The 27,086-nt window shown below is 36.4% G+C and overlaps 1 protein-coding gene across 1 annotated transcript in view; it reads right to left on the reverse strand.

Moving 5' to 3' along the window:
* Positions 1–220: 220 nt before the first annotated feature.
* The window catches only part of Lim1 (LIM homeobox 1), a 330,680-nt gene continuing 303,814 nt past the window's right edge, over positions 221–27,086 (reverse strand). Inside the window, exons 6-7 of the mRNA XM_067784810.1 lie at positions 2,052–2,316; positions 221–551 (exon numbers count right to left, since the gene is read on the reverse strand). Coding sequence (XP_067640911.1) covers positions 283–551; positions 2,052–2,316 — 534 coding nt within the window. The 3' untranslated portion in view covers positions 221–282. The remainder of the gene's footprint in view (positions 552–2,051; positions 2,317–27,086) is intronic.

Genomic DNA, 27,086 nt, shown 5'->3' on the forward strand with positions numbered 1-27,086 from the left:
CTCTTGTTGTGTCTGCTGTTCCGCCGCTAGCAACATCGTCGCCATAGCTTCCATATGTGATGATTGTGTCGACTGTTGTGATGTTGCTTGTGGTGGTGGTGGTGGTGGCGGAGGAAGCAGTGCAGCTGTTTGTTGTAATTGCAATTGGACTTGTTGTTGCTGTTGCTGCTGCTGTTGTTGTTTTTGGTGCTGTTGTTGCATTTGTTGCTGCTGTTGTTGCATTTGCTGTTGTGCGCTTATCGTTTTAAGCAGCAGCAGCCGATTGGCCAATTGTTTTGTATATTACCAAACCAGTCCCTCATTTTGCATATTCGATGGTTCGCTGAAATTCGCCGCTGTTAGGAATTCTGGTGATGCTGATCGCGGGCCATTCGATTGTTGAGATTGTTGTTGTTGTTGCGCCGCAAGTAAATGTTCAGGCGGTGGCGGTGGTCCAACAGCAGATTGTATGCTCATTGGTGGGCCACCAGCTTGACTGAGGTATTGCGATTCTGGCGTTAGACCAAATTCATTCACCATCGGTATGGGGCCGGAGTGATCCATAGGACCGCCTGAAAATGAAAAAAATAAAAAGGAAAAAAAGTAAATAACAAAACTAGTGGAAAGTAAAATTAAAAATCATATATTGTTGTATTGAGCGGGCCTCAGAAAAACTGCTATCGCTTAGCTGCTATCGCTTAGCTTAAGAAAGTTATTTTAATTAAATTGCCAAACGGATGAAAAATACTTATACAGAAATCTTATCCGCTAGATTTCGCTGAACTTGAGTAATCACTTGAAATTATATTTAAAACTTGGCAGCATAACTTAGATCGCCTGGGCAAAGAGGGTAATCAGGGAGGACATCAAAATACTTCAGAAAATTTGTATACAGTGGGGTCTCATTCTCGAAAGGGATTTGGCACGGCCCGCCGTACCCCATCAGAAGCGGAGGATATTGCTTTACCTCGGCAGATATTTCCATCGTCAGCATAGGAATCACAAACAGTGTTGTCTGTCGACCTATGCTAAAACTTAAATATGAACACCTACCCATACTACACCCACAGGAACGGTCTAAAAGAACGGCCGTTTTCATCATCTGCAAAATCCGAGCCTTAATTAACATCAGAAAAGCTATTTGGGATGACTTCAAAGAAATTTCGAAGCGCTCCTTCGCTGTTCTCCTTATTCCCACTTATGCCCGTAAGTGTCGGAGATATCAGGGATTCACTTTCATCTCGCTTCGGTCGTCCCGAACATATAGCTATTAGGGCTGTGAACTGCATCCGGATTTTTCAACTATCCGGATAAACCGGATATTCGAATAACCGGATAGCTAAGCAAAAAATCCGGCTATCCGGATTCATAAATGGGAAATCCGGATATCCGCTGTTCGGCTATCCGGATACGTAAACGGAAAATCCGGATATCCGTATGTCGGGATACTGGAATATATAAGTTGAATATATGCATATTAGAATTGAACGAAGCAAACATCGAAAAATTATTCACAAAATATGTTTGTAGATTATTAAATTAACGTCAAAAATTAAAAAGCTGCAATTTTACAAACAAGTGAAAATAAGAACAGTGCCATTTGTTTATATTGTGAAAAAAAACGCTGTTAATTGATTTAAATGCCCCACGAATTTATTGTTATTAATGGTAAATAAACATATATGGTACATCAATTTGTTGCTTGCACTGGATATCCAAAAATACGGTTATTAACGGTATCTTCATAAATCCGGATATCCGGATAGCTTCACAAACGAATATTAACCGGATATCCATGCCATCCGCATTTTATCCGTGTCAACGGTAATCCTTATGGATATCCGGATATTCGAATATGCGGATAGTCCCAGCCCTTATAGCTATTATGCTACGGCGAAGTGAAACAAATTAACCCTTACTGACTAAAAGCTATGTTAGTTTTTATTTTTGTATTGAAAGTTCATGAAACTCTCTATAGCCCTATTATCTGAACGTGGCTCTTATTTCGAAAATATAATAAACAATTTTAAACTTACATAAATTTTACCATCACTTACATATCCAAAACTTACCAGGTGTATTGAACGGCATGGGGCCACCCGGATGTCCTGGAAAGAATGGTCCATCGTGCGGATGAAACGGCGGACCACCATAACCAAATTCAAATTTACCATCAGCTGCAAAATAAGGAAAACCAGGACCATCATCAAGACCACCAGGTGAGAGATTCATAGGGAAACCGCGCATTTTACGCGCACCGCCAAAGAACGGTGGACGACCCATGCTGGTGATTTGTTTCATGCGACGCTCTTTAGAACGTTTGTTCTGGAACCAAACCTGTAAAAAATAAGAAGAAATAAAAGTAAATGTAATGAAATTATTTAAAAAACTTAAATTTTTTCCAAAATCCCTTTTCAGGTTGTAAAATGTAAATTCCCTAAATTTTAAATGCAATAATAATACACATCGTCCTTGTAGGACAAAAAATCCTACAACATACATATGACCACACTTTTACATGCAATTATTAGTAGTACTCAGTGGGGTGACACTAGCTCAACGGCAAAAACTTCAATTGATGTAATTGTCAAAATGTCAAATGGTTACAATGTCAACGATATTGACATAGTGGCCATCCTGCTTTTCCCAAATGATCACAAAGTCAACTATTTTTTCTCAAGTGGCCATAAAGTCAAATATTTTGGTCATAAGACCAATTGGCTTTGTGACCACATCGAATCGTCTCAAGATCAGATGACTTTAAAAGCTTTACTAATTCGACTTTAAGACTTTAATTTGACTTCATTTAGGAAATTTTCATTTGACCTTATGGCCATTTCGGGAAAAGGACCATAACCATATACAGCAATTTAAGATCAGCACAAAAACAAAAAAATTGCGCAGAATTGGTTAGACGTTTAGATGAATCTGTTCTTCTTATTTCGAAGGAATCCTCACCGGTCCAGCTTTTAATGCCATTTTGCCATGTAATGAAACCTGTATTATGAAAATATTTCAAGACATTGCGCCAGTTTTTATCCGAGTTTTTACTAACTAGAATGGGACCAAAATATAGGGAAAGCAGCGCCGAAAAGGTGAAATAAAAGAAAATTCTCATATTGTTCCCACTGGAAAAAAGAAATTTCCGAAAACAATAAAACATAGCTGTAACTCAGCACAATGTAATGTAACAACTGTAATACGCAGAGGTGTGAAGCAAAACATTTGACTTTATGGCCACTTAATAAAAAAAGAGTTGACTTTATGACTTATTTCAAATTCGTTTTGTTTCGAAAATTACATCAATTGAAGTTATGGCCGTTGAGCTTATGTCACCCCTCCTATAAAAAATTGTAGTTGTTTAATGGAAAATTAAAGCGATATATGCGCTCATTTCATTCGCATGCCAAGTGGTAAACGTTTGGGCGCATTGAAATCATTTATGTCTGACCAACCAAATGGGTGAGCGTACAATTGCTGAGTTAGTTGCTTGGCAAGCTGTCTTACTGTTATGAATTAGTACCGGCATATCGGACATGGGAAACCACATTAAAAGGAATCCTCTTACAACCGATAAAAAAAAACAAGAGCTCAGTGAAGTGCTTCTTTTGTATTTGCGCATGCGCATTATTTTCTATTTGCAGCGATTTTTTTTTTAAGATTTACTTGATTTTAGTTGTGGCATTGTTCCACTGAGTCAAACATAAAGCAACAAATATCACAGAGCCTGTCAGAGTCCTATATAAACGCGTCCAAAGTTCGCTGTATGTCGAAATCTCAAATAAAGTCTAAAGTCAGGCCAAGTCAAGTGTGTTGTCAGGTTTATGCGCCAAATCGCTGAACTTGAACAACAATAAAACACAACAAACAAACCACAACTACTAACCGATAAAGTTTTAACAACAGTCATAGCAACATCAGCACTATGCGCAAAAACAACAACAACAACAATACTAAGAACACTAGTATGGGGCTATGTTGCAAAATTTTTTTATGTTGATCCCACATCATCAACGCTTGTGAGATTATAAAATTTTATGATCTTCACAATCGGTTCGCGTCGGTGCTATAAATGTATGCGTTTATCGCTCGATTTTTGTTGTGCTTATTTTAAATGATTTTTGTTTTTGTTGTAAGCATTCATTGTTATTGCTATTTTGGTGTTACTGTTGTTTTGAATTTATTGCCTGTTTTGTTGTTGTACACATTTTATACGGTAGGAAATACATGGATAATTGCTCTCGCATTCAACATTCGCCATCCGCAAACGTAAAAGCTCATTCCAGCAGTAAACTGCATGAAGTAAGGATTTATTTTGTGGTTTTTTTGTTCTCTTTTGTTTTTAACTTTAGTTCATTGTACAAAAGTAGATATACTCGCATATGAGAGGGCATACAAATTTGACGCACGTTTCGATCGCGTTTGGTTTCTATGAGTGCGCCTTCGACCTCTTTTATGGCAAATCGATCGTTTCGTAGGTCAACTGTGGTACAGTGTGTAAGTATATAATCATCTTCTTAAAATTGTTAAAAAAATCAATATAAAAATACAAACAAAGAACCGCTGTGATAGCTTAATGGTTATAGCAGCGGCGCCTAAACGTTGTCGATGAAGGAATTTAGCAGTTCCCGAAAGTGATCTATACAACGAGCTTTGACAGTTGTCTAAATTTTTTTTCTTCTGTTCTAATTTAAACAATTTTTTTATTTAAGAAAAAATATATCATAACAACAAAGTTTATATCATAACAATAATAAGATAAAAAAAATAATTTTTGTTAGGCCTTGAGCTCGATTCAAACCCGCGATCTATATAAATAATATAAATATAGTTTAAAAAAACCAAAAACACGCAAATATGGTGACGTTTTAGCATCTAAAATCCACTTATATATTTGATATTGATAGCACCGTATCACAGAGGTTCGTGTCTCCGCTATTAAGCACAGCTCGTTTTTAAGCGAGTTTTTTAACCGCGGGTCTTCAATAATTGCCGCTAGATGGGCCTAAATCTCCTTTGCGGGCCTAACCTAGAGAGTTACAAACATACATGCATACTAGTGAAGCTAATATAAGCGTTGATATTGTTGAAAGATGCATAAGTCCCAATAGGGGATTTCAAAAATAAATAAATGCAAGGTGCTATAACCTCCGAAGAGGTTTTAATCGAGCTTCTCTTCCAATTTTAATCGTGCTCTTTCTTTTTAATTTTTCCTACAAATTGGCGGGACGGGACCTACATGTTTTACGCCGATTCCGAACGGCATCTGCAAGGCAGATGACCTTTCATTGGGAAGTTTTCATGGAAGTAAATACACTCGGAGGGTTTGCCATATCACTGGCGAAGGGCGACCCCGCTTAGAAAGACTTCTGTAATTGAAAAAACTTGCTTCTAAATTTTTTTCCCGTTGCTTTCCACGGGAATTGAACCCAAGATCTTCGGTGTGGTAGACGGAGCACGCTACCACCACACCACGATGGTCGCCAATAGGGGATTATGCGATGCTAAATTTTGTGTGATATGTTCTTCTATGTCCTCATTTTCGGGAGGATACCTAAACTATAAAGAGTACAGTTAAACGTAAAACCTAAAAGTAAGATAATTCTTCCAAAATGGGGGAAAATACTACAATAAATTTGGAGAAAGCCCCTAACAGCTCTGTTCATCAATTCAAGAAATGTGCAAAAATGTATGTTGGGTTTTTTGATAGAAAACAAAAACAAAAATGTATATAATAATTTGGTAAAAATTTAAACAACGTGACATCAGGACGGATAAGGCGACAACTGTTTCGATTATACCTTGTAAATTTCTTCAAAGCCTTTTCTCCCGTGAGTGGGATTTGAACCCGCAATCCTACGATAGTTGAAGTATTACAAACGCATTTTATTCTTTACACAGTACATACTTCGTATATTATCAATAATGTGTTAAAGATATTCTTTTTGTTGTTGGTAGGTTTCAAAGAAAGTGGTATTTTTCCTATTGTTCTATATATAGAACTACAAAGAATTAACCAATGTTGTCTATTTGTATGAATTAACCGGGGATTGCCTTTATTGACTTTAAATGTAAGAAAAAATGTCCGTCCATGATGTCACGTTATGTAAATTTTTCCCAAATTATTAAATTAATTAAATAAAAAAAATTGCTTCAAATAAATGTTTTCATACATTTAAAAGCAATTAGGGAAATACCCGATTAAGCTCTTAAAATGCATGCATGAACAATACTTGGAACGTATATGAACCATGGTATAAGGAAGTTGTCGAACGCCATTTTAACTTTATGACAATTAACCAGATAACGACAGTTAAAAGGTATAATCGAAACCGCTGTCGCCTCTGCGCTCCGTTAGTAGCAATATATGGCCCTCAAACTATTAGCGACTCTGCCATAGGAAAGCTGTTAGCACCCGAAAATTTGATAAATACCCGCAATGTGCATTTCTCGAAAACATCGGAGGCTTCCTTTTAGCTTCAAAACAGTGCCTCTTGGAGGTTTTTTATTTACATAACATAACCTTCAGTTTTGACGTCTTGAAACCCTAACTATGAAACGGCTGATGCTGTTGTAGTTGTTGTTGAAGGTTTTGGGGAGTGTTTGTGATGTTGATGGTCCTTTGCCGGATATAGATCCTGTACGTTCCGGCAACAAGCAGAAGTGAGGTACTAGCTTGACCATCTCGGGAACGATTAATATGACCACATTAAACCTTCTAGGTCATACCGCCCCCACCCTCAGCTTCATGAGGAACTTGGCGTCGCTAGAGCTTCTCCTGCTAAATATGTGTGTGATACATTAATATCTGTAACAGGATTCCCTTCGCGTAGGTGAGGTTGCCAGTCGGGTTGCGGAAGCCCTGAAGCTATAAAGCTTTGTGTTGCGCTTATCAATCTCATTGAATGCTATCAAAGGGCTGATCATTGTCAAATGTTTATCAAGCAGCAGATATTCACATTTTCAAATCAAATTCGCCGTTGTTGTTGTACTACCGATATTGATGGTCCTTTGCCGGATATTGTTCCGGTACGTTCTGGTAACAAGCCCTTTTAAAGTGCAAGCCCGACCATTTCGGGAATTATTTAATATGACCAGATTGAATCTTCTGATTCAAGAATACTCCAAAAAAAGTTAAAGGTTAAATGATTTACTTAGCAATTCACTTAGCAATGCTTAAATCTGAATGTGACCTTTACAAAAAATGTATAACAGAAAAATATTATTTATTTTGGCACCTACTACCATTGTGAATCAAACTAAGTGTGTTATTTTCTGCATAAACGTCAAAATTCCAAAGTGATTGGATCACCTGATTTATAATTGAATATCGCTGTCTCATTCTGTATCTCTTTCGATCACCCGCTGAAGATAGCCGGCCCTATGCGCCGCCATATTGAACACCCTGTCAAAACGCTAAAATGTAGCGATATTGAGCTGAAGGCAGTTGACAGATAAGATATCACACTTAGTTTGATTCACAATGCCTACTACAAAGAACTGATATCGCACTTTAAAAAATTTGGCAAGCCTACCATTATTTCAAAAACGGTCCAACATTGATAAGGAACAAGGTTGAAAGATATAAATACATAGCTGCATAGTCATAGTCAAAATAAAAGAGGTTTTAAGTGTACTTGCACTTTTTTTCACAGATTGCTTTCGAAAATTATGTCAAAAACTGCAGCTGAATTTAGAATCTCTTTTTTGTTTTGAGCATGACTAGGCACCATGGTTCCATTTAAGTTTCTGGTTACTTTTTCACGCTCTTACCACTGTCATTTCAAAGTAAGCCGATTTTCCATTGCAAAAACAAAAAAAAAAAAAAAAAAGAAGTAAGGAAGCCTAAGTTCGGGTGAAACCGAATATTACATCAGCTGTGTATGTCACTTGAAATACTGTTATTGTTTGTTTTGTGGGTTTGATAGTGTAACAAGGCTGCGCAATAATACATATACATATGGTTCTATTCTAAACTAATTTTTCTTCGATTTATGGCTCCCTAAACATAGAAAATGGCTTAGTCATAAAAAGGGCGGTGCCACGCGCATTTTTTTAAATTTAAAGTTTTTCCTATTTATTGTTATAAATCCACTTGGGAAATGAAATACCATTGATATAAAGCTCTTTATTGCAAAGATATAGCTTATTTTATTCGTCCACGACCGTTTTAAAAATCTTTTATATAAAAGTGGGCGTGGTGCTTAACCGATTTCGTTAATTTTTCTTCAAATCATTCCTTATAGTAAAGGCAACCTCTCTGCCGAATTTTGTTACGATAGGTTTAACGATTTTTGATTAACAATATTTGTAAAATTGATATTATCACAAGTGGGCGGTGCCACACCCATTTAAAAAAATTTTTAAAATTTTTATCAAGAATCTGAATATCAGTCCACATGTCAAATTTCAACATTCTGGGTGTATTACTAAATAAGCAGGTTTTTTGTGTTTTCCAAAATGTTATATATATAAAAAGTGGGCGTGGTTATCATCCGATTTCACTCATTTTCAATACCAATCTATTATGGGTCCAGATAAGCCCGTGTACCAGTTTGGTGAAGATATCTCAATATTTACTCAAGTTATCGTGCTAACGGACGCACGGACATGGCTCAATCAAATTTTTTTTCGATACTGATGATTTTGATATATGTATGGAAGTTTATATCTATCTCGATGCCTTTATACCTTGTACAACCAACCGTTATCCAATCAAAGTTATAATACCCTGAGTACAAGCACAGCTGGGTATAAAAAGATGTTTTACTGTACTGCTAAATTAGCGATCATGTCGGCTTAGTTTCTGTTCTGTTTACGGCCGCAACCAAAGTTTTATTGTTCGTCGATTTTATGTATTATGTAGTTCAGCGCAGTCTTTAATGTCGGATTTTCGCTGTTTATCACTTTCTTGGTTTTCTTTTTCATTTTCATGTGTTTTGTTTGGCTTTTATCAGCCAATGCTGTTTTATGTACATTGCCATTTGTTGGTTAACGACAGTGCGCCAAAGAATCTGGCAAATCCATATTTATGTTAACAAATTTCATATATCAAAATTTTAGTGGTACCTTTAAAGAAATGTGTGTCCGATTTTGCCTTGCTTTGCTTCGCTTGATATTTTACGCTTACTCGCACTGGTTTTTTTGGTCATTTTGTTTGAATTTAATGTGCGCCACTGCTTGGAATTTTGAAATTTTCTCAATGAAATTTTTTGATTTATGCGTTTTTGCTTGCGAAAACGTCATTATTTTTAAGCGTCAACGTTTTTTTTTTTTTTTTATTTGTTTTACCATTCAGCTTCAACGTAAACTTGATGAATATGCAAAAGGTTCCCGAAAAAACGCTGAAAATCAATGATTTCTTGAAAGTCTTTACTAACGCATTTTAACTTTTTTTATGCTTGAAGAAACAGTTTCCAATGAAGGGTTCTTCGGTGCTAGTTGCAGCAGCTGTGTTTTATTACGGGTTATTTAGATTTTTGTATTAGTTTTACTAGCTTTTTGTATACAGACAATTTTTATTTGATCACTTTTGCCATTTTTTGACAGTCCATATATAATATAAATATATGAAGTAGTTTTTGCGAAGTTCATTTGAATTTTATATACCTACACGTAGTTGTTTGGGATTTGTGTGCCGCAGCTTTTGGCGCTTGTCAGCTTTGCGTTGCAGCGTTAATTGCGCTTTGAAGAGCGCGCGGCAAGGTGCTGCCGACACTTTTATTTTCGTGGGAGAGTGGCAATATGGTCTGTCTGCGTTTTCGCGGTCTGTTGGTTAGTTAGGTTCACTGTCTGTCTGTCAGTTATACTACTTCCTGCTGTGCGTATAGGATTGATGGATAATTTTAGTTTTTCTTAGGGATTATTTATTTTTCGCTAGTGAGACTCTTGATGTTAGAGCGTCTAACTCATTTGTATCTTCAAAGCTGTTGTGCCTTATTTTATTTTTTTTTTGTTGACAAGTGAGAAATATTTATAAAAGTTAAAATATAGCATCAATGGTGGTCTATAGAGATTTGCTTTGAATCAGCAAAATAGAAAGTAAGTCAGGCTAAAATCAAGTGAAAGCGAATATAAAATATTTTGGTGCGTGTTTCTACATCCCAAACAAAAAAGAGCTTTCCAAGTGAGATAGGTCTATTTATGAAATTTTTCGATCGTTCACAGTGACTTGTTTTATTTTCAAATATTTTCTCACTATCACTGCTATTTTTAAGTCTGATTTATTTCCAAAGGTTTTTTTAAACTATTTTTGTGCGACCGAAATACATATCGGGAATGGTATATCTCTCATCTGCTCTGTTAGAACTAACATAATGCAATCTTAAGATTTTATCATTAACAGGGTCGTAAAATATTGTAATACCTCTAATTTTCAACAAAAACATCCCGATTGCATATTTTTGGGATCACAAGATCATTGGGAGCATTTTGAGATCATAACTCTACTGTTTGAGGATCATTTCGAGACTTTTTTTGTTATAATGTTGGAATAGTTATGGTATTATTTTGGGACAATTGTGGATTTTTTTTCGGGGTAGTATTAAGTACTTTTTCGAGATTATGTTGAGAATGCGTTGGAAACATTTCGGGATTATTTGTATGACTATTTCGGGAACATTTCGAGACTCTTTGAGGATTACTTGAGATCGTTATCGAATCATCTATAGATCATCTATGGAACTTCGGGATTATGTTCGCGAATATTTAGTAATGATTTCGAAACTATTTTGGAATCAGTTTGGCATTGTACGGAAAAATTCATTTATGAATATGGAGAACTATCGGCCTGTTTTTATTATATCCTTCTTATCGACATGTCATAGGCTTATTATAGACCTGTCAGGATTACCGGTTTACTATCGGCGAATTATCGACGTGCTGTAAGTTATCGATGTGTTAACGACAAAATATAGATCCGTTATTGAAAAGCTTTCGATTTGCTATTGCAAATTTATCAATATCTTATCAAGAAGTCAAAAATTAAATGCCACTAAATGCGCCGCAAAAGTATTATCAGACATAGCCTACGTAGCCGCAGGGAGAATTACGTTGTTGTTATAGCGATAAAGACTCCCCCCGAAGGTTTTGAGGAGTGTTATCTATGATGATGGTCCTTGGCCGGATATAGATCCGGTACGTTCCAGTAACAGGCATCATTAAAGTACAAGCCCGACCATCCTGGGAACGATTTAATATGACCACATTGAAACTTCTAGGTCATCCCGCTCCCACACCCTAGTAACATGTGAAACTTTGGCTCGCCAGAGCCACGACTGCTAAAGAAATAGGATACGCGAGGGGTAGGTGAGGTTTACAATTTGCTTGGAGAAGCATACCTGCCGCGGGTATATTCTAACCCGCTGGGAGATGGGGAGTTACGTCGGTCTGTTAAGTTGCTTTCCGCTCATCAGCAGCATACTTGCCGGGTACACCAGTGTGACCCTGGTTCAACATCACCATATTGGTGATCCGAGAGTATAGTTCGTTTAGCGACTGGAATATATTGCAACCTTTGAGGAGGTGCTGCTGCTTTAAGTAGCTTTGATCGCTGCTGTCGGAGAAAATTGCAACGGACGTGACACTGCAATAGCTCGAAAGCACAATACTTAAGGAGACCGAAAAATCTTTAGAGTAGGGACGTGCCCCGCCTATCACACCATACATACTGGGGCACGCCCCCGGGCAAGGCAACATCGAAAATTTAGAAACAAGTTTTTTCAATTTCAAAAAATTGTTCTAAGCGGGGTTTCCCCTCGGCAGTGATTTGGCAAGCACTCCGAGTGTATTTCTGTCATAAAAAGCTCCTCAGTAAAAATTAATCGTCCCTCCAATTTGTAGGAAAAATTAAAAATTAATAGGAGCACGATGCAAATTGCATTTATTTGAGTCTGAAACGGCTTGAAGCGTTCAATTTTTCACTGCGCATTTTTAATTTTATTCGATTGAAATGTCAAACCTAACTGAAAAGAAGTTCGTGCAACTCAAAATAGTGTTTTAAAGCAAATCCAAAAAATTTAACGTACTGCTGAAAATACAAAAATTTCTTGCATTTTATTTGTGAAAACTATGAAATTAATTATTTTTCAGAGTATTTTACGATATGTGATAGCTCGATGGGTAGAGCATACGGCCTATCGAGGGACGATATTGAATTACGAGTGCAGATCTCTTGGGGTTAAAAATTATACCGAACTCAGGGCACTAATTTCATCTCGAGTCCAATTTTTTCTTCATTGGAATTCTAAGCTAGTGGAAATAAGCAAAGGTTGGCTCTACAATAAATGAACTGATATGTTTTCGGATTGAACTACATTTTAATAATATCTTATTTTCGATCGAAATGTTTATACTCAGCTGAGCAGAGCTCACAGAGTTTATTAACTTTGTTCGCATAACGGCAATCCGTAACGGCATAAACTAATCGAGATGGATATAGACTTCTATATATCAAAATGATCTGGGCGAAAAAAGAGATTCGTTTAGCCATGTCCGTCAGTCCGTCCGTCCGTCCGTCCGTCCGTCCGTAAACACGATAACTTGAGAAATTTTGAGGTATATTGATGAAATTTGGTATGTAGGTTCCTGGACGCTCATCTCAGATCTCTATTTAAAATTAACGAAATCGGACTACAACCACGCCCACTTTTTCGATATCGAAAATTTCGAAAAACCGAAAAAGTGCGATAATTCATTACCAAAGACGGATAAAGCGATGAAACTTGATAGATGCGTTGACCTTATGACGCAAAATAGAAAAATAGTAAAATTTTGGACAATGGGCGTGGCACCGCCCACTTTTAAAAGAAGGTAATTTGGCAGATGTTGAAGATATCAAGATCAAATTTGGCAGGAACGTTACTCCTATTACTATATGTACGCTTAATAAAAATTAGCAAAATCGGAGAACGACCACGGCCATTTAAAAAAAAAAATTTTTTTTAAAGTCAAATTTTAACAAAAAATTTAATATCTTTACAGTATATAAGTAAATTATGTCAACATTCAACTCCAGTAATGATATGGTTCAAGAAAATACAAAAATAAAAGAAAATTTCAAAATGTGCGTGGCTCCGCCCTTTTTCATTTAATTCGTCCAGAATACTTTTAATGCCATATATATCGAACAAAAATTTACCAATCCTTGTGAAATTTGATAGAAGCATAGACTCTGTGACCATAACTGTTTTCTGTGAAAATGGGCGAAATCGGTTGAAGTCACGCCCAGTTTTTATACACAGTCGACCTTCTGTCTTTCCGCTCGGCCGTCAATACGATAACATGGTAATTGGATTGCTTTATTGACGCAAAATATAACTTTAGAAAAAACTTTGTAAAATGGGTATGACACCTACCAAATTAAGTAGAAGAAAATGAGAAATTTCAGAGCGAAATCAAAAGCACTTGTAATCTTGGCCGGAATACTGTTCGTGGTATTACGTATATAAATAAATTAGTGATACCCGACAGATGATGTTCTTGGCCACCCTGGTCCACATTTTTATCGATATCTCGAAAACGCCTTCACATGTACAACTAAGGGCCACTCCCCTTTAAGACCCTCATTAATACCTTTAATTTAATACCCATATCGTACAAACACATTCTAGAGTGAGCTCTGGTCCACCTTTATGGCGATATCCCGAAATGGCGTCTACCTATAGAACTATGGCCCACTCCCTTTTAAAATACTCTTTAATACCTTCCATTTGAAATCCATGTCGTACAAGCCCATTCCAGGGTTACCCCAGGTTCATTTTGCTAAATGGCGATTTTCCCTTATTTTGTCTCCAAAGCTCTCAGCTGAGTATGTAATGTTCGATTACACACGAACTTAGCCTTCCTTACTTGTTAAATTTGTAGTCATAAGCAAACGCGGCTTCAATGAAAATAAGAATAACATTATATTGTCCAGCATTTCAGTGACCACTACAAACTTCTATAGCTCAGTAAGAAAATACTAAGTGTGTTCAAATATAAAATTTAAGTATGCTACGAGTGCTCATATATAGAAATGAATCATCAATGGAAAACAAGAGAAAATATTGAGTATTTTTATGTCGACTTAAGCTATTTCTGTTTACGACCACTTAATTGAATTTAATGTCATATAAACACAAAAAATTTGATTAAAGTTATTAAGTAAAGAAATAGTTTATATAAACATTTATTTACCACAAACTCGGTGGTTCTTTAAATGTGGCAATATTTGTAAAAGTAAACCGCAAAACGTTGACTGAAATACAGCTGTCATGTGCAGTTTCAATTTTTATTTTTTTTTTTTATTTTTAACAGTTTTTGCTAAATTTTACACTTTATTACTATTTGCAGTGAAATGTCACATTTGACAGTTTACTTGTTTGCAACGCTAACTCACCCCAGTGCATTGGCGCGCTGTTTGCATATCATAGCGTCCTTGCAGTCAACCCAACTAGTTGAATACTAGAAGTATATCAGTTTGCCAAAAATCCCAACTAGTTAGAGTTCTATCTTTTTTCCATATTATTGTTAGGGTCTCTTTATGTTTATCTAGCTCATTCAGCTGATTGGCAGGTGCCAAATCTCATCATAGCATTTATTTATATTTCTAAATTCCTCTGGGAGGCGAGGCTAGTTAAAGCAGTTTCTTTTTGGGATGCCCCGCTTTGTGTTATATTAATATTGGCGTTCACCAGGCGCGATCTAGCGCATGTACTTACCAACTCAATATGAATTAGACCTAGGACCACAATATGTTTATCTGGATTAACCGGCTGGGTTGGTGGGGCGTATCTAATCGCCGTGCTTACGCAGTTGTTTCCTTATCCCACTTGGAGGCGGGGCTGGATCAAGCAGTTGTTTGCCGGAATGTCCCGCTTTGTGGCAATTGAGCTTGGTCGGATCGCCCAAGAGGAAAAAAGGAGTACCGGGCAGATAACTATTTCTTTTGGCAACTTAGGATAGGACACCACCCCTGTTTAATTCTCCTAGGTTTTGAGGCTCCGTTCTTAAATTAAACCGTTGCTTGCCGACCGCGATGATAATTTTCGGTCCATCTTTTTAGGATGTCTTGGAGTAGTTCACGATGGTTGACTGCGCCAAAAGCTTTTAACAAGTCAAGTGCCCCGAGCACCATCTTACGAGATAGTGGTATGCGTATTATGGAAGCGATGCTGACGGCAGGTACGACATCTTACTTTTTTAACTGAAGTATCCATTGCAAATCGCCGGGAGAAAGCGTTCGCGCATTTCATTGAGTCCGACGCAGAAAATTCTAGCCAATGAACTGTACAAAAACAGACTAGTATGAATAATCCCACAAAATTCTAGTCAATGGACTAGAATGTTTGCTGACTACTTTGGCTTTTGACTGTAGGCGTCACTGTCTAGCAGATAAATGTGGGCTAAAATGTTCAACAGCAAATTTGGTATGCAGTGACATTATGACAGCTCGTTTGGATGCACCTAACTTTTTAGCATAACTGCTGCTGCATGTTAAGAGTGGAAGCTGCGTATAAAAAACTTGAAAAAAAAAATATTAGGAAGTTCAGAATTTTGTATATTTGATGTTGGAAGCGTTGCTATAGCAAATGAAAGCTACGGATGAACAACTTTTTTCGTTTTAAATTATTTCTTCGCATATTTTGTTATGACAGTTGCTGATTTTCTATTCAATACTGAAAAAAAAATACGGTTTTTGAAGTTGCGTATTTGCCATGACCTAGCGAATGCATAGCCGTGTATTTTGTTAGTGTATTGCAACAAATATGTCACGCAAGTTTGCAATGCAATGAGGCCAGACCATTTGCACAAAATCCTGAAAAACTCTCAAATGAGGAAAGCAATTCCTACAAAAATTGTCTCTAAATTTCGAATATTTGTATCAACAAAAAAAAAAAAAAAACAAATCAATGTAAGGCGCGATAAACTCAGAAGAGATTTCAGGCCGAGCTTCTCTTCCAATTTGCGTCATGCTTCTTTTTTAATTTTTCCTACAAATTGGTGGGACGGGACCTACTTGTTTTATGCCGACTCCGAACGGCATATGCAAGGCAGATGAGTTTCACTGAGAGCTTTTTATGGCACAAATCCACACCGATTGCTTGTCAAACATTGCCGAGGGGCGACCCCGCTTAAAAAAAATTTCTTCTAGTTGAAAAAACTTGTTTCTAACATTTTGATGTTGCTTTACCTCATTAATTTGAGGTAAACTTTTTCGTAATTTTTTTTCAATGAAAAATTATTGAATGTTTCTGACAATATTGACATGTCGAGTAAGCTCAGCGAATAGGAGAACCCGACTGTTAAGTTGAACAACTTCGAAATTCACGGCCGTGACAGTTATGTAATTAAATATTTTATATTTTTTTCATACAAGTTTCTCCATTTTTAAGAAAATTTTAAATTTCTTAGATAAGGAATTTCAAACTTAAAGCTGCAGACATTGCTGTTTTAGCGGTAACCGTATCGGTAACCTTATAACAGCTGATTCGACCAACCTTATGGGAATCAATGTAATCGAATATTGGTGCCGCTAAGGTCGTAACCGTATCCTAGCCAACCAATTGGTTTTTGGTTTACCGTCGTAACGATAAACAGCTGATTACAATAGGGATACGACTACAGCGATGCGACAAACGGCACCAATGACTCCGCTTTAAAGCTTTCATGGAGATTTCTACATAGACGTGGGACATACAAATTTATATCTATTTGAGATGTGCCACATGCCTTTCGCATAATTTTTACTCCTCTGTACAATATGTGGAATATCTTCAACCCAAATTTAACTAACCAGGGGTTTTTGGTATTTCAGCTCATTGTACAAAATTTTCAAAATTTGTTGTTGTTGTTGTAGTGCGATTATATTGAAATTGGCGCATAACTTACAGAGGAAGTAAACTCGTTATATGCGTGTGCTTTTTATTTAAGGTTACTCTTTTGTATGGTTGATGTTATATCAAACTGTACCAAAAAGTCATTTTTTGAAAAAATTGTACTTAGCATGTTTCTGCTGGAATCTGCATTTTTTTTTTCTTGCGGCTGCCGTGTTGTGGTCGAAGTGTGCTCCGCCTGCCACACCGAAGATCGTAGATTCAAGTCCCGAACAAAGCAAAATCAAAAATTTAGAAACAAATGTTCATGTTTTTTTTGCATATATAGAAAGATCACATCCAAATTAGTTCAATATACCTTTTTCAACAAAAAAAAAAAAAAAAAAACAGCATATGTTGGAAAGTTACAAACAAGTTAAGTTCAATATGTCAGTTTCAGTAAGAACGTAGATACTCACATTCTGTTTTAGGACGGCAGGTTTACAGTCCACGCCGAAAATCTGATAATAGAATTCAATGAGCGCACATTTTCTTTTGCAAGACTTTCCATTTTAGCAATATCCAGGGAATACCCGTCTTGCAGATTTCTTGGTTACGGATATTTTTGAACTTGTATGGTGCCACAACCCTCTTTCCAATATAGCCCAAATTTCGTTCAACAATATTCAAGCTATGCCAACTTTAGTAATGTGATTTAAGAGGTTCATTAGATATGTGATATGGAAAGAATATTTGCATGGGACAGGGGCGTAGCCAGAAAATTGCCTTGTGGGGGGAGGTTCAAACAAATTTTTTTTTTTCAGTTAAATAAATTTAAAAAAAATGTTGTCTTTAGCTTTAACGTGTATTTAGAATATCTTATGAAAAAGGTTATATTAAAAATTCAAGCGCATGAGTCGGCTTTTCTTTGCCATTTCATCTAAAACTTCATAAACGGTAACAATTTTATCACGGTGGATGCTTAGTGATGCACAGCCATTCAATCGATTTTCACTCATCGTGTTTCTCAAATAGTTTGTAATCAGCCTAAGAGTTGAAAAAGATCTCTCGTTCGTTGCCGTTGTTACTGGAAGCGTACACAAGATTTTCAACAACATGTGAACATTAGGAAAAGCCACAGATTCGCATTCCTGTAATATTAATCATAGATTTGATAAAAAAAAACCGAAGTACCTCCTTCAGAAATAAGTAGTATTCATGCTTTTTGAACCTATGCATGAGATCTAACGTATACGTATATAAAATTCAAAAGAAAGAAACTGGTCGAATAGAAAAAAATTTAATTTAAAAAAGTCATATCTACACGGAAAAAACACTAATGTGATTTCACATTTTAAAATGTGAAAAACACATTATTTTTTCATTTATCAAATAATTTGAATTTTACATTTTTGAAATGTGTTTTTGACGTGAAAAAAAAAAAATGTAGATATCACATTATAATAATGTGTTTTCCACATGGAAAATAATATCAAATTTGCGTTATATTTCAAAATAGGAAATGTGTACTTCAAAAAAATGCTGTAAATTTAACACTATTTAAATGTTAACAAGTAAGGAAGGTTAAGTTCGGGTGTAACCGAACATTACATACTCAGTTGAGAGCTATGGTGACAACATAAGGGAAAATAACCATGTAGGAAAATGAACCGAGGGAAACCCTGGAATATGTTTGTATGACATGTGTATCAAATGAAAGGCATTAAAGAGTATTTTATGAGGGAGTGGGCCATAGTTCTATAGGTGGACGCCATTTAGGGATATAGCCATAAAGGTGGATCAGGGTTGACTCTAGAATGCGTTTGTACGATATGGGTATCAAATGAAAGGTGTTAATGAGGGTTTTAAAAGGGAGTGGTGGTTGTTGTATAGGTGGTCGCCTCTTCGAGATATCGCCATAAAGGTGGACCAGGGGTGACTCTAGAATGCGTTTGTACGATATGGGTATCAAATGAAAGGTGTTAATGAGTATTTTAAAAGGGAGTAATCCTTAGTTCCATAGGTGGACGCCGTTTCGAGATATCGCCATAAAGGTGGACCAGGAGTGACCCGAGAATTTGTTTGTACAATATGGGTATCAAAATAAAGGTGATAATGAGTATTTTAAAAGGGAGTGAGCCTTAGTTCTATAGGTGTACGCCTTTTCGAGGTATCGCAATAAAGGTGGACCAGGGGTGACTCTAGACTTTGTTTGTACGATATGTTTATCAAATGAAAGGTGTTAATGAGTATTTTTAAAAGGGAGTGGGCCTTCGTTCTATAGGTGTTCGCCTTTTCGAGATATCGCCATAAAGGTGGACCAGGGGTGACTTTATAATATGTTTGTACGATATTGGTATCAAATGAAAGGTGTTAATGATTATTTTAAAAGGGCGTGGGAATTAGTTCTATAGGTGGACGCCTTTTCGAGATATCGCCATAAAAGTGGACCAGGGGTGACTCTAGAATAAGTTTGTACGATATGGGTATCAAATTAAAGGTATTAATGAGAGTTTTAAAAGGGAGTGGTGGTAGTTGTATATGTGAAGGCATTTTCCAGATATCGACCAAAATGTGGACCAGGGTGACCCAGAACATCATCTGATGGATACCGCTAACTTATTTATATATGTAGTACCTGCCAAAATTTTAAGGGTTTTTTATTTCGCCCTGCAGAACTTTTTTAATTTTCTTCTACTTAATATGGTAGGTGTCACAACCATTTTATAAAGTTTTTTCTAAAGTTATATTTCGCCTCAATAAAACGATCCAATTACCTTACCATGTTTCATCCCTTTTTTCGCATTTGGTATAGAATTATGGCATTTTTTTCATTTTTAGTAATTTTCGATATCGAAAAAGTGGGCGTGGTCATAGTCGGATTTCGTTCATTTTTCATACCAAGATAAAGTGAGTTCAAGTAAGCACGTGAACTAAGTTCATTAAAGATATGTCGATTTTTGCTCAAGTTATCGTGTTAACGGCCATGCGGAAGGACAGACGGACGACTGTGTATAAAAACTGGGCGTGACATCAACCGATTTCGCCCATTTTCACAGAAAACAGTTAACGTCATAAAATTTATGCCCCCACCAAATTTCAAAAGGATTGGTTAATTTTTGTTCGACTTATGGCGTTAAAAGTATCCTAGACAAATTAAATGAAAAAGGGCGGAGCCACGCCCATTTTGAAATTTTCTTTTATTTTTGTATTTTGTTGCACCAAATCATTACTGGAGTTGAATGTTGACATAATTTACTAATATACTGCAAAGATATTAAATTTTTTGTTAAAATTTTACTTAAAAAAAAAATTTTTTTTAAAAGTGGGCGTGGTCCTTCTCCGATTTTGCTAATTTTTATTAAGCGTACATATAGTAATAGCAGTAACGTGCCTGCCAAAGTTCATCATGATATCTTCAACGACTGCCAAATTACAGCTTGCAAAACTTCTAAATTACCTTCTTTTAAAAGTGGGCGGTGCCACGCCCATTGTCCAAAATTTTACTAATTTTCTATTCTGCGTCATAAGTTCAACCCATCTACCAAGTTTCGCACTTTTTCGGTTTTTCGAAATTTTCGATATCGAAAAAGTGGGCGTGGTTATAATCCGATATCGTTCATTTTAAATAGCGATCTAAGATGAGTGCTCAGGAATCTACATACCAAATTTCATCAAGATACCTCAAAATTTACTCAAGTTATCGTGTTAACGGACGGACGGACGGACGGACATGGCTCAATCAAATTTTTTTTCGATCCTGATTATTTTGATATATGGAAGTCTATATCTATCTCAATTCCTTTATATATGTACAACCAACCGTTATCCAATCAAACTTAATATACTCTGTGAGCTCTGCTCAACTGAGTATAAAAATATTTGCCTTTTCATTCCGATGAATGTAATCGCGGTTGAGGCAAACGAGAAAACGCCTGAATTGATTATATTCACGCATGCAATAAGTTGGTTGATTTTAATTCAATGTCGATTATGTTCGTTTAAGCAAGTTGGATCATTGAACACGATCATGTTGCCGAATGTAATCGAACGTTGTTGTGTTCAATTTTTGCTATTCTCTGGTATGTATGTATATGGTCGTTACAAAGAGGATAAATACAATAAGAGCCGTCACTCGTTATTTTGTGGCGAGTATCTCTCTGGAAATTGAAAAAATTGATGCCGAATGTTTTCTGATAGGGACATTTTTAATTGTCTCGCATTTATCCATGCCGTATAGCCCCCTTGTGCAACTGTGATTTTTGGAAAGAGAATTAAATAAATTAATTAAATACAGTCAAAAAATAAACACAAATACCCCACGAAAATGTAAAGAAGAAATTTAGAAACATCTCGCCCAAAAAAAAGTTGCGACTACCTCTCAGTATACATCGAGTAAATGCCAAAAAAATAACGAGTGACGGCTCTCATTGTATTTATCCTCTTTGGTCGTTAGGCAAATTTACAAGGAAACTTCTTTATGAAATTATAGTAAAAGTTAACATGTACATTTGTATATTTAATAAATTGCAGAATTATTATGAGACAGAATATGATTAAAATATATAAGTGTTCACTTCGCACATACATATGCTTGCATCCTGTGCCGATTTTCCCTGTAATTCTACCGAAATGAATTATTGTGTTGTTGGTAGTCAAATAGAGCCAGAGTGATGCATTTGCCGGCCACAGAGAGCCAATACAGCAATAACGAGAACGTACTAGCTTTAATAGCTGTTCTGTTACTAAACACCTTTTTCCAAATCCTGCTTCTAATATGTACTTACTTAATTGACGTTTAACCGTTTAAACGGTTATGGCCGTTCAACAAGGCACGCCAGTTGCTCCTTCTATCTGCCAACCGGCGACAATTGGTCACACCAAGGGAGTTTAAGTCGTTTTCCACCTGGTCCTTCCAGCGGAGTGGGCCGCCTGTCTTGGCCGGAGCGTCGTCTTTCATTCGCATAACATGGCCTAGCCAGCGCAGCCGCTGCGTTTTAATTCGCTGGACTATGTTGATGATGTCTGCGTATAGCTCGCACAGCTCATCTTTAAATATTTTTCGGTACTCGCCATCGCCAACGCGTGGAAGTCCATAAATATTTCGAAGAACTTGTCTCTTGAACACTCACAGAGCCATTTCATCTGATGTTGCCATGGTCCATGCTTCTGCACCATATAGCAGGAAGGGAACGATAAGCGACTTGTAGAGTATGATTTTCGTTTGTCGAGAGAGGACTTTACTTTTCAAATGCCTACCTAGTCCAAAGTAGCATTTATTGACAAGAGTGATTCTTCGCTGGATTTCAGAGCTGGTGTTGTTGCTAGTGTTGATGCTGGTTCCCAAACAAACGATATGTACTTACATTTGTTTTATTAAGAACCTGAGTATGATTTATGATTATGGCGACCACCGTGGTGTGATGGTAGCGTGCTCCGCCTACCACACCGTATGCCCTGGGTTCACACCCCGGGCAAAGCAACATCAAAATTTTAGAAATAAGGTTTTTCGATTAGAAGAAAAAATGTCTAAGCGGGGTCGCCCCCGGCAGTGTTTGGCAATCGCTCCGGGTGTATTTCTGCCATGAAAAGCTCTCAGTGAAAACTCATCTGCTTTGCAGATGCCGTTCGGAGTCGGCATAAAACATGTAGGTCCCGTCCGGCCAATTTGTAGGGAAAATCAAGAGGAGCACGACGCAAATTGGAAGAGAAGCTCGGCTTTAGATCTCTTCGGAGGTTATCGCGCCTTACATTTATTTTTATTTTTAATTTTTTATGATTTGTTTTCGTCTTTTTGAGAAATTATCAAACTGCCCAATTAGCTTCAATCCGTTTCTGCCCAATTTTACTTCCCATTGCTACGTGACACTGTTTGTTTCAACGCTTATTGTAGTATTGCGGGCGGATCACTTTAAACGCCCCGCTTAGCCCAAAAATTTGCAAATTATGGGTTAATATTGAATTGGATGTTTCAAGAAGGGTTGCGATAGAATCGTCAAAGACAACAAAAAATACAATCGTCATAAATGGAAGCGCCTACTTTTACCGCCAAACCAGGTACTTATGTATTTCTTATGATCTGCCACGTCATATTAAGCTTTATTGGTGGTGGTGGCGACGACGGCGATGATAACGTTGCTAGCGGCAACAATGACCGGTGTGTGCCTCCGTTTAAATATAATTTACTATAATTTTCAACAGAAGAAGATAATAACAACAAAATTTACGTTGTTCGATTCGTGGCATAACATACGTTTATTATTTTGTGTTCGCGTTTTTTTTTTTGTTGTTGTTGTTGTTGGTTACTTTTTGTCCTGCTGCCAAACAATAATGCCAATATGCCAAGCGTAACCTATAATTTGGCTAAATGATCAAAAATGATGTTCTGCAAATGATACTCCACCGTGGCGTTAACTGTGAGAGGGTGAGATCACAATTCAAACATCCTTCAATGTGCAAAATACAGGCACGGGTGGTTGTCGATCAGCTGCGGTAATTTTCGATATATAAATGAACAGAAACATCGTCAATGGAGAAATGTGTCGAAAACAAAAATTGTTCTTGAAAAAAAAAACCAAGCTTAAAGTGCGGAAATAAAATATTAGCTGACATGAAACATGAGTACGCGTTGTTCCGCGATCATTCATAAACACTAGCGGCAATAATAATCGATGGTCGGAGCTGTTGATAATGATGGCAATGATCGGACAACATCAGTCGATATAAAGCCATGTGTTGTTGTTCGAGTACAAGTTAGGCACTGGACATGTGATGCATTTACTAATAGGGACATATAATCGCTTTTAACGCGTTTTCAGGAATAATTTGTTGTGCTATTTGAAAATAAAATTGCATACCGACGTACTTGTGCAAACTTATAAACTATAGTGCTATAGGTTTAGGTTGAAATGTGATTATAATAGCCCAGTTGGTCACTTCTAATTGAACACGGTGCTCCTAAAGGATATACTAAAATTTCATAGAAAACGCTCTATAACATATATATATACATATATATGTATATGTATTAATATAACTTTTCAAAAACAGCCTACACCAGAAATTTGTGTTTTTGAAAACGTGAAATGACTTTTGTTGCCAGAAAATATTGCTTAAACCTTGTTTTTTAAAAAATCTGAAAACCAGGTTCACCCTAATCACAGGCTGCATGATTAAAATTTACCAGTTTTGCGGTTTTCGACCCCATTATATTTTTAAAAAACACGTTTTTTTAAATTTTTTACCACTGATTCGTGTTTGCGTGAATTTCCGCAAAATTTGCAGGACAAGGAAATTAGCGGCTAAAAAATTTGTAAATTTAATTTCGTATTAGTTTTGTAAATTTCTTTTTTAAATATCGTCCTAACAATAGATATCAGTAATAAAAGCATTATACTGTCGTCCATATCAAAATGGCAGTAAAAAAACTTACTGCCCTTCAAAAATTTTAATGCCAATAAATTTCTGCGCTTACAACTTACTCATTAACTAAATTAATACTCGTTTTAGATTCACAATAAAAGATAAAACTAGGTCTTAAATTTGAGGTTTACTTGAAAAATCTAAAATTTCCCAAATAAATATTAAATTTTGGCCGACTTTACTTTTTACACTTGACTGCCTTTTAGTACGGACGGCAGTAAAGGCCAATGAAAGCAAGCCGACTTTGTTGAGATTTTTTGGTCAAATTTAAAAGTTTAAAGCAAAACATTTCGCGAAAACAAGTGGTGCCGATTTTACTTCAAAGAGATCTTGACACTTTGGATGATCACGAACTATATAGCATAAACCGTTTTTTATGAAATTTTGTTGATCCTTAACTCCCTTTAGGAGCAATAATTATTTTGGCTCCTTATAGCTCCCAACAACGTATATTTGGCTCCGAATGGCTCTCAACAACAACCTTATTGGCTTCCGTAGCATAACATACACAATGATCACAGCATGCTTTAAAATTCAAAGTAATTTTAAGTTTTGAATTGCGTTGGTGCCGGCATGTCACACAATCAAACGAAAGGCATGAAAATCATTCACTACTGGCCGGCCTACACATTTTGCTTTGCTGTTTCTATCATTTTTTAGTATGAAACCAATTTTGTTCGAAATATTTGTTGTCAATTCGGAAAGGAAGCTGTTGTACTTTTTATTGACGTTTTTGTCGTTTGGCTAAATTAGTTAAATCTCTTGAGCACCCTTCGTATAAAGCATTGAAACCGATAATGAAATGTAATGTTGAAGTACTTTCGAAAAATCCCCATTCTTGTGCTTCGGAAGCTAATACATAACCTTAAAATTATTGCTCAGGGTAAAATTATTACTTTTTTTTTGTCATACCGGCCATGTATTTGCAAATAGCTCACGTTGAGCAAATCGAATATCTTGTCGCAATAATTTCATATTTGCTTATGATTCTCTCGCCATAGCTTTGGTTTTACACATACATAAGCATATACCCAGCTACTAAAATATCAAAAAACTAGTTGTCAATATAAGATAGTAATTCACCTGATCTAACGGCATCAGCAACACTTCCTTGCAAAAATTGCAAATCAAATGCTCGATATGATTGCAATCAAAATTTATCTATAAACGCAGCTGTTAATTTCTTAATATGCATTTTCATTAAGCATGTATGTAGTTGCTTTTAGTTTTATGAGCTTGCAAAGAAGTTCGATACCGCGCATGCGCAAATGCGCTATCCCGATTTAACGATTAACTAATCATTCATGCTTAACAATAGTGTTATCGGGGTCAACCGAATGTGCAGAGTGTGTAACGAATTTCATTAACAACAAATATACATAGTTTGGCGAGTTTCCTAACCAATAGTTTATCATATAAATGGAGTACAAACTCAAAGGAGATTACTAACTATAGTTCGAAACATTTTTTTGTACAGGTAGTGTCCATAGAGGAGCTATCAAATAATGGCATATTTATATAGATAAATTTTGGTTAATGCCCTTTTACATACTTATTTATGAAGCGTAATTAATCGGCACCAAAATTATCAGTCCAAGGTATGAATTTTACGGAAATAAGCTTAACGGAGTTGCCAAAATCGAAAGCCACAAAAGGGTACAAGCGATATATCTCTTATTTAATATAAGGAGAATGTTGTTGTTGTAGCGATAAGGACAATCCCCGAAGGTCATGGGGAGCGTTATCGAGTTGATGGTCCTTTGCCGGATGCAGATCCGGTACGTTCCGGTACCAAGCCCGACCATCTCGGGAACGATTTTTTATGACCACATGCGACCTTCTAGGCCATACTGCCCTCCCACCCCCTAGAGCCATGAGGAGTTCGGGGTCGCCAGAACCTCGGCTGTTAATAAAACAGGATTCGCCACGGATAGGTGAGGTTGGCAATTGGGTTTGGAAAAGCTATGTATTGCGCTGGCAACCTCAAAGGGTTGCGCTGCACAAACCCCTTGAATCTGGTATTTTAGTCGGCTCTTACGACAGGCATACCTACCGCGGGTATATTCCAACCCCCTAACCCGCTGGGGGATAAGGAGGATGTAGAACAAAATAATACAAAGCAGTGTAATTTTTTATAATGCAAAAAGGTGTCTAAGCTATTTATAGCTTCTATTTATACAATTGAAAGTCCACAGACTTGTAAGAGCAAAATAGCAGACATACTGAGCCAATTTTTCTAATTTAAATTTTAAAATTACATATTCATGCCAGGATGTAACATAAGGCTGTTTTCAAAGCACAATTTTAATTTTATCAATGCATTAAGTTCATCAATTGTTCCACACATTGCTACACTCTGTGACACGTATGCGCTTGTTCTTCAAGTGCATTAACATAAAAAATATACCTCCGAGGAGACTTAGGCCGCATTCTCTTCCGATTTGTAGTTCACTGCTTTATATTTTGTCATACAAATGGTCCTACAAGCGTTGGTTATTTCTACTTTCGACTTCCATTATAATTCCGTTCATAAACAGCCGATGCTGGAATCAAAACATTTCGAGTTTTGCGAACAATAATCAAAGCTTCGTAATATCGCTGGTACAAGCAATAAAAACAAACACCTTTTTATAATCAGTTTTTTATATTTTTGTTTTATATCTTTTTCATTTTATTTTCTTATTACTGAAGTTTTTGTAATCTTTAATTTGCTGACCATACACACACACACACACATACACAAACATTTGTGTTAATCATGCCATGGTTGAATCAATTATGTACATCTTCGATGGATAGATAGAATGATTAGAAATCGGTTACAATAATTTATTTCTATACGGTTTATAACTTAGCAGATTTGTTACACTAAATAAAAATGTAAAAAACAAA

This window comes from Eurosta solidaginis, chromosome 4 (genome assembly GCF_040869045.1).
Source record: "Eurosta solidaginis isolate ZX-2024a chromosome 4, ASM4086904v1, whole genome shotgun sequence".
In the NCBI taxonomy this organism is placed as follows: domain Eukaryota; kingdom Metazoa; phylum Arthropoda; class Insecta; order Diptera; family Tephritidae; genus Eurosta; species Eurosta solidaginis.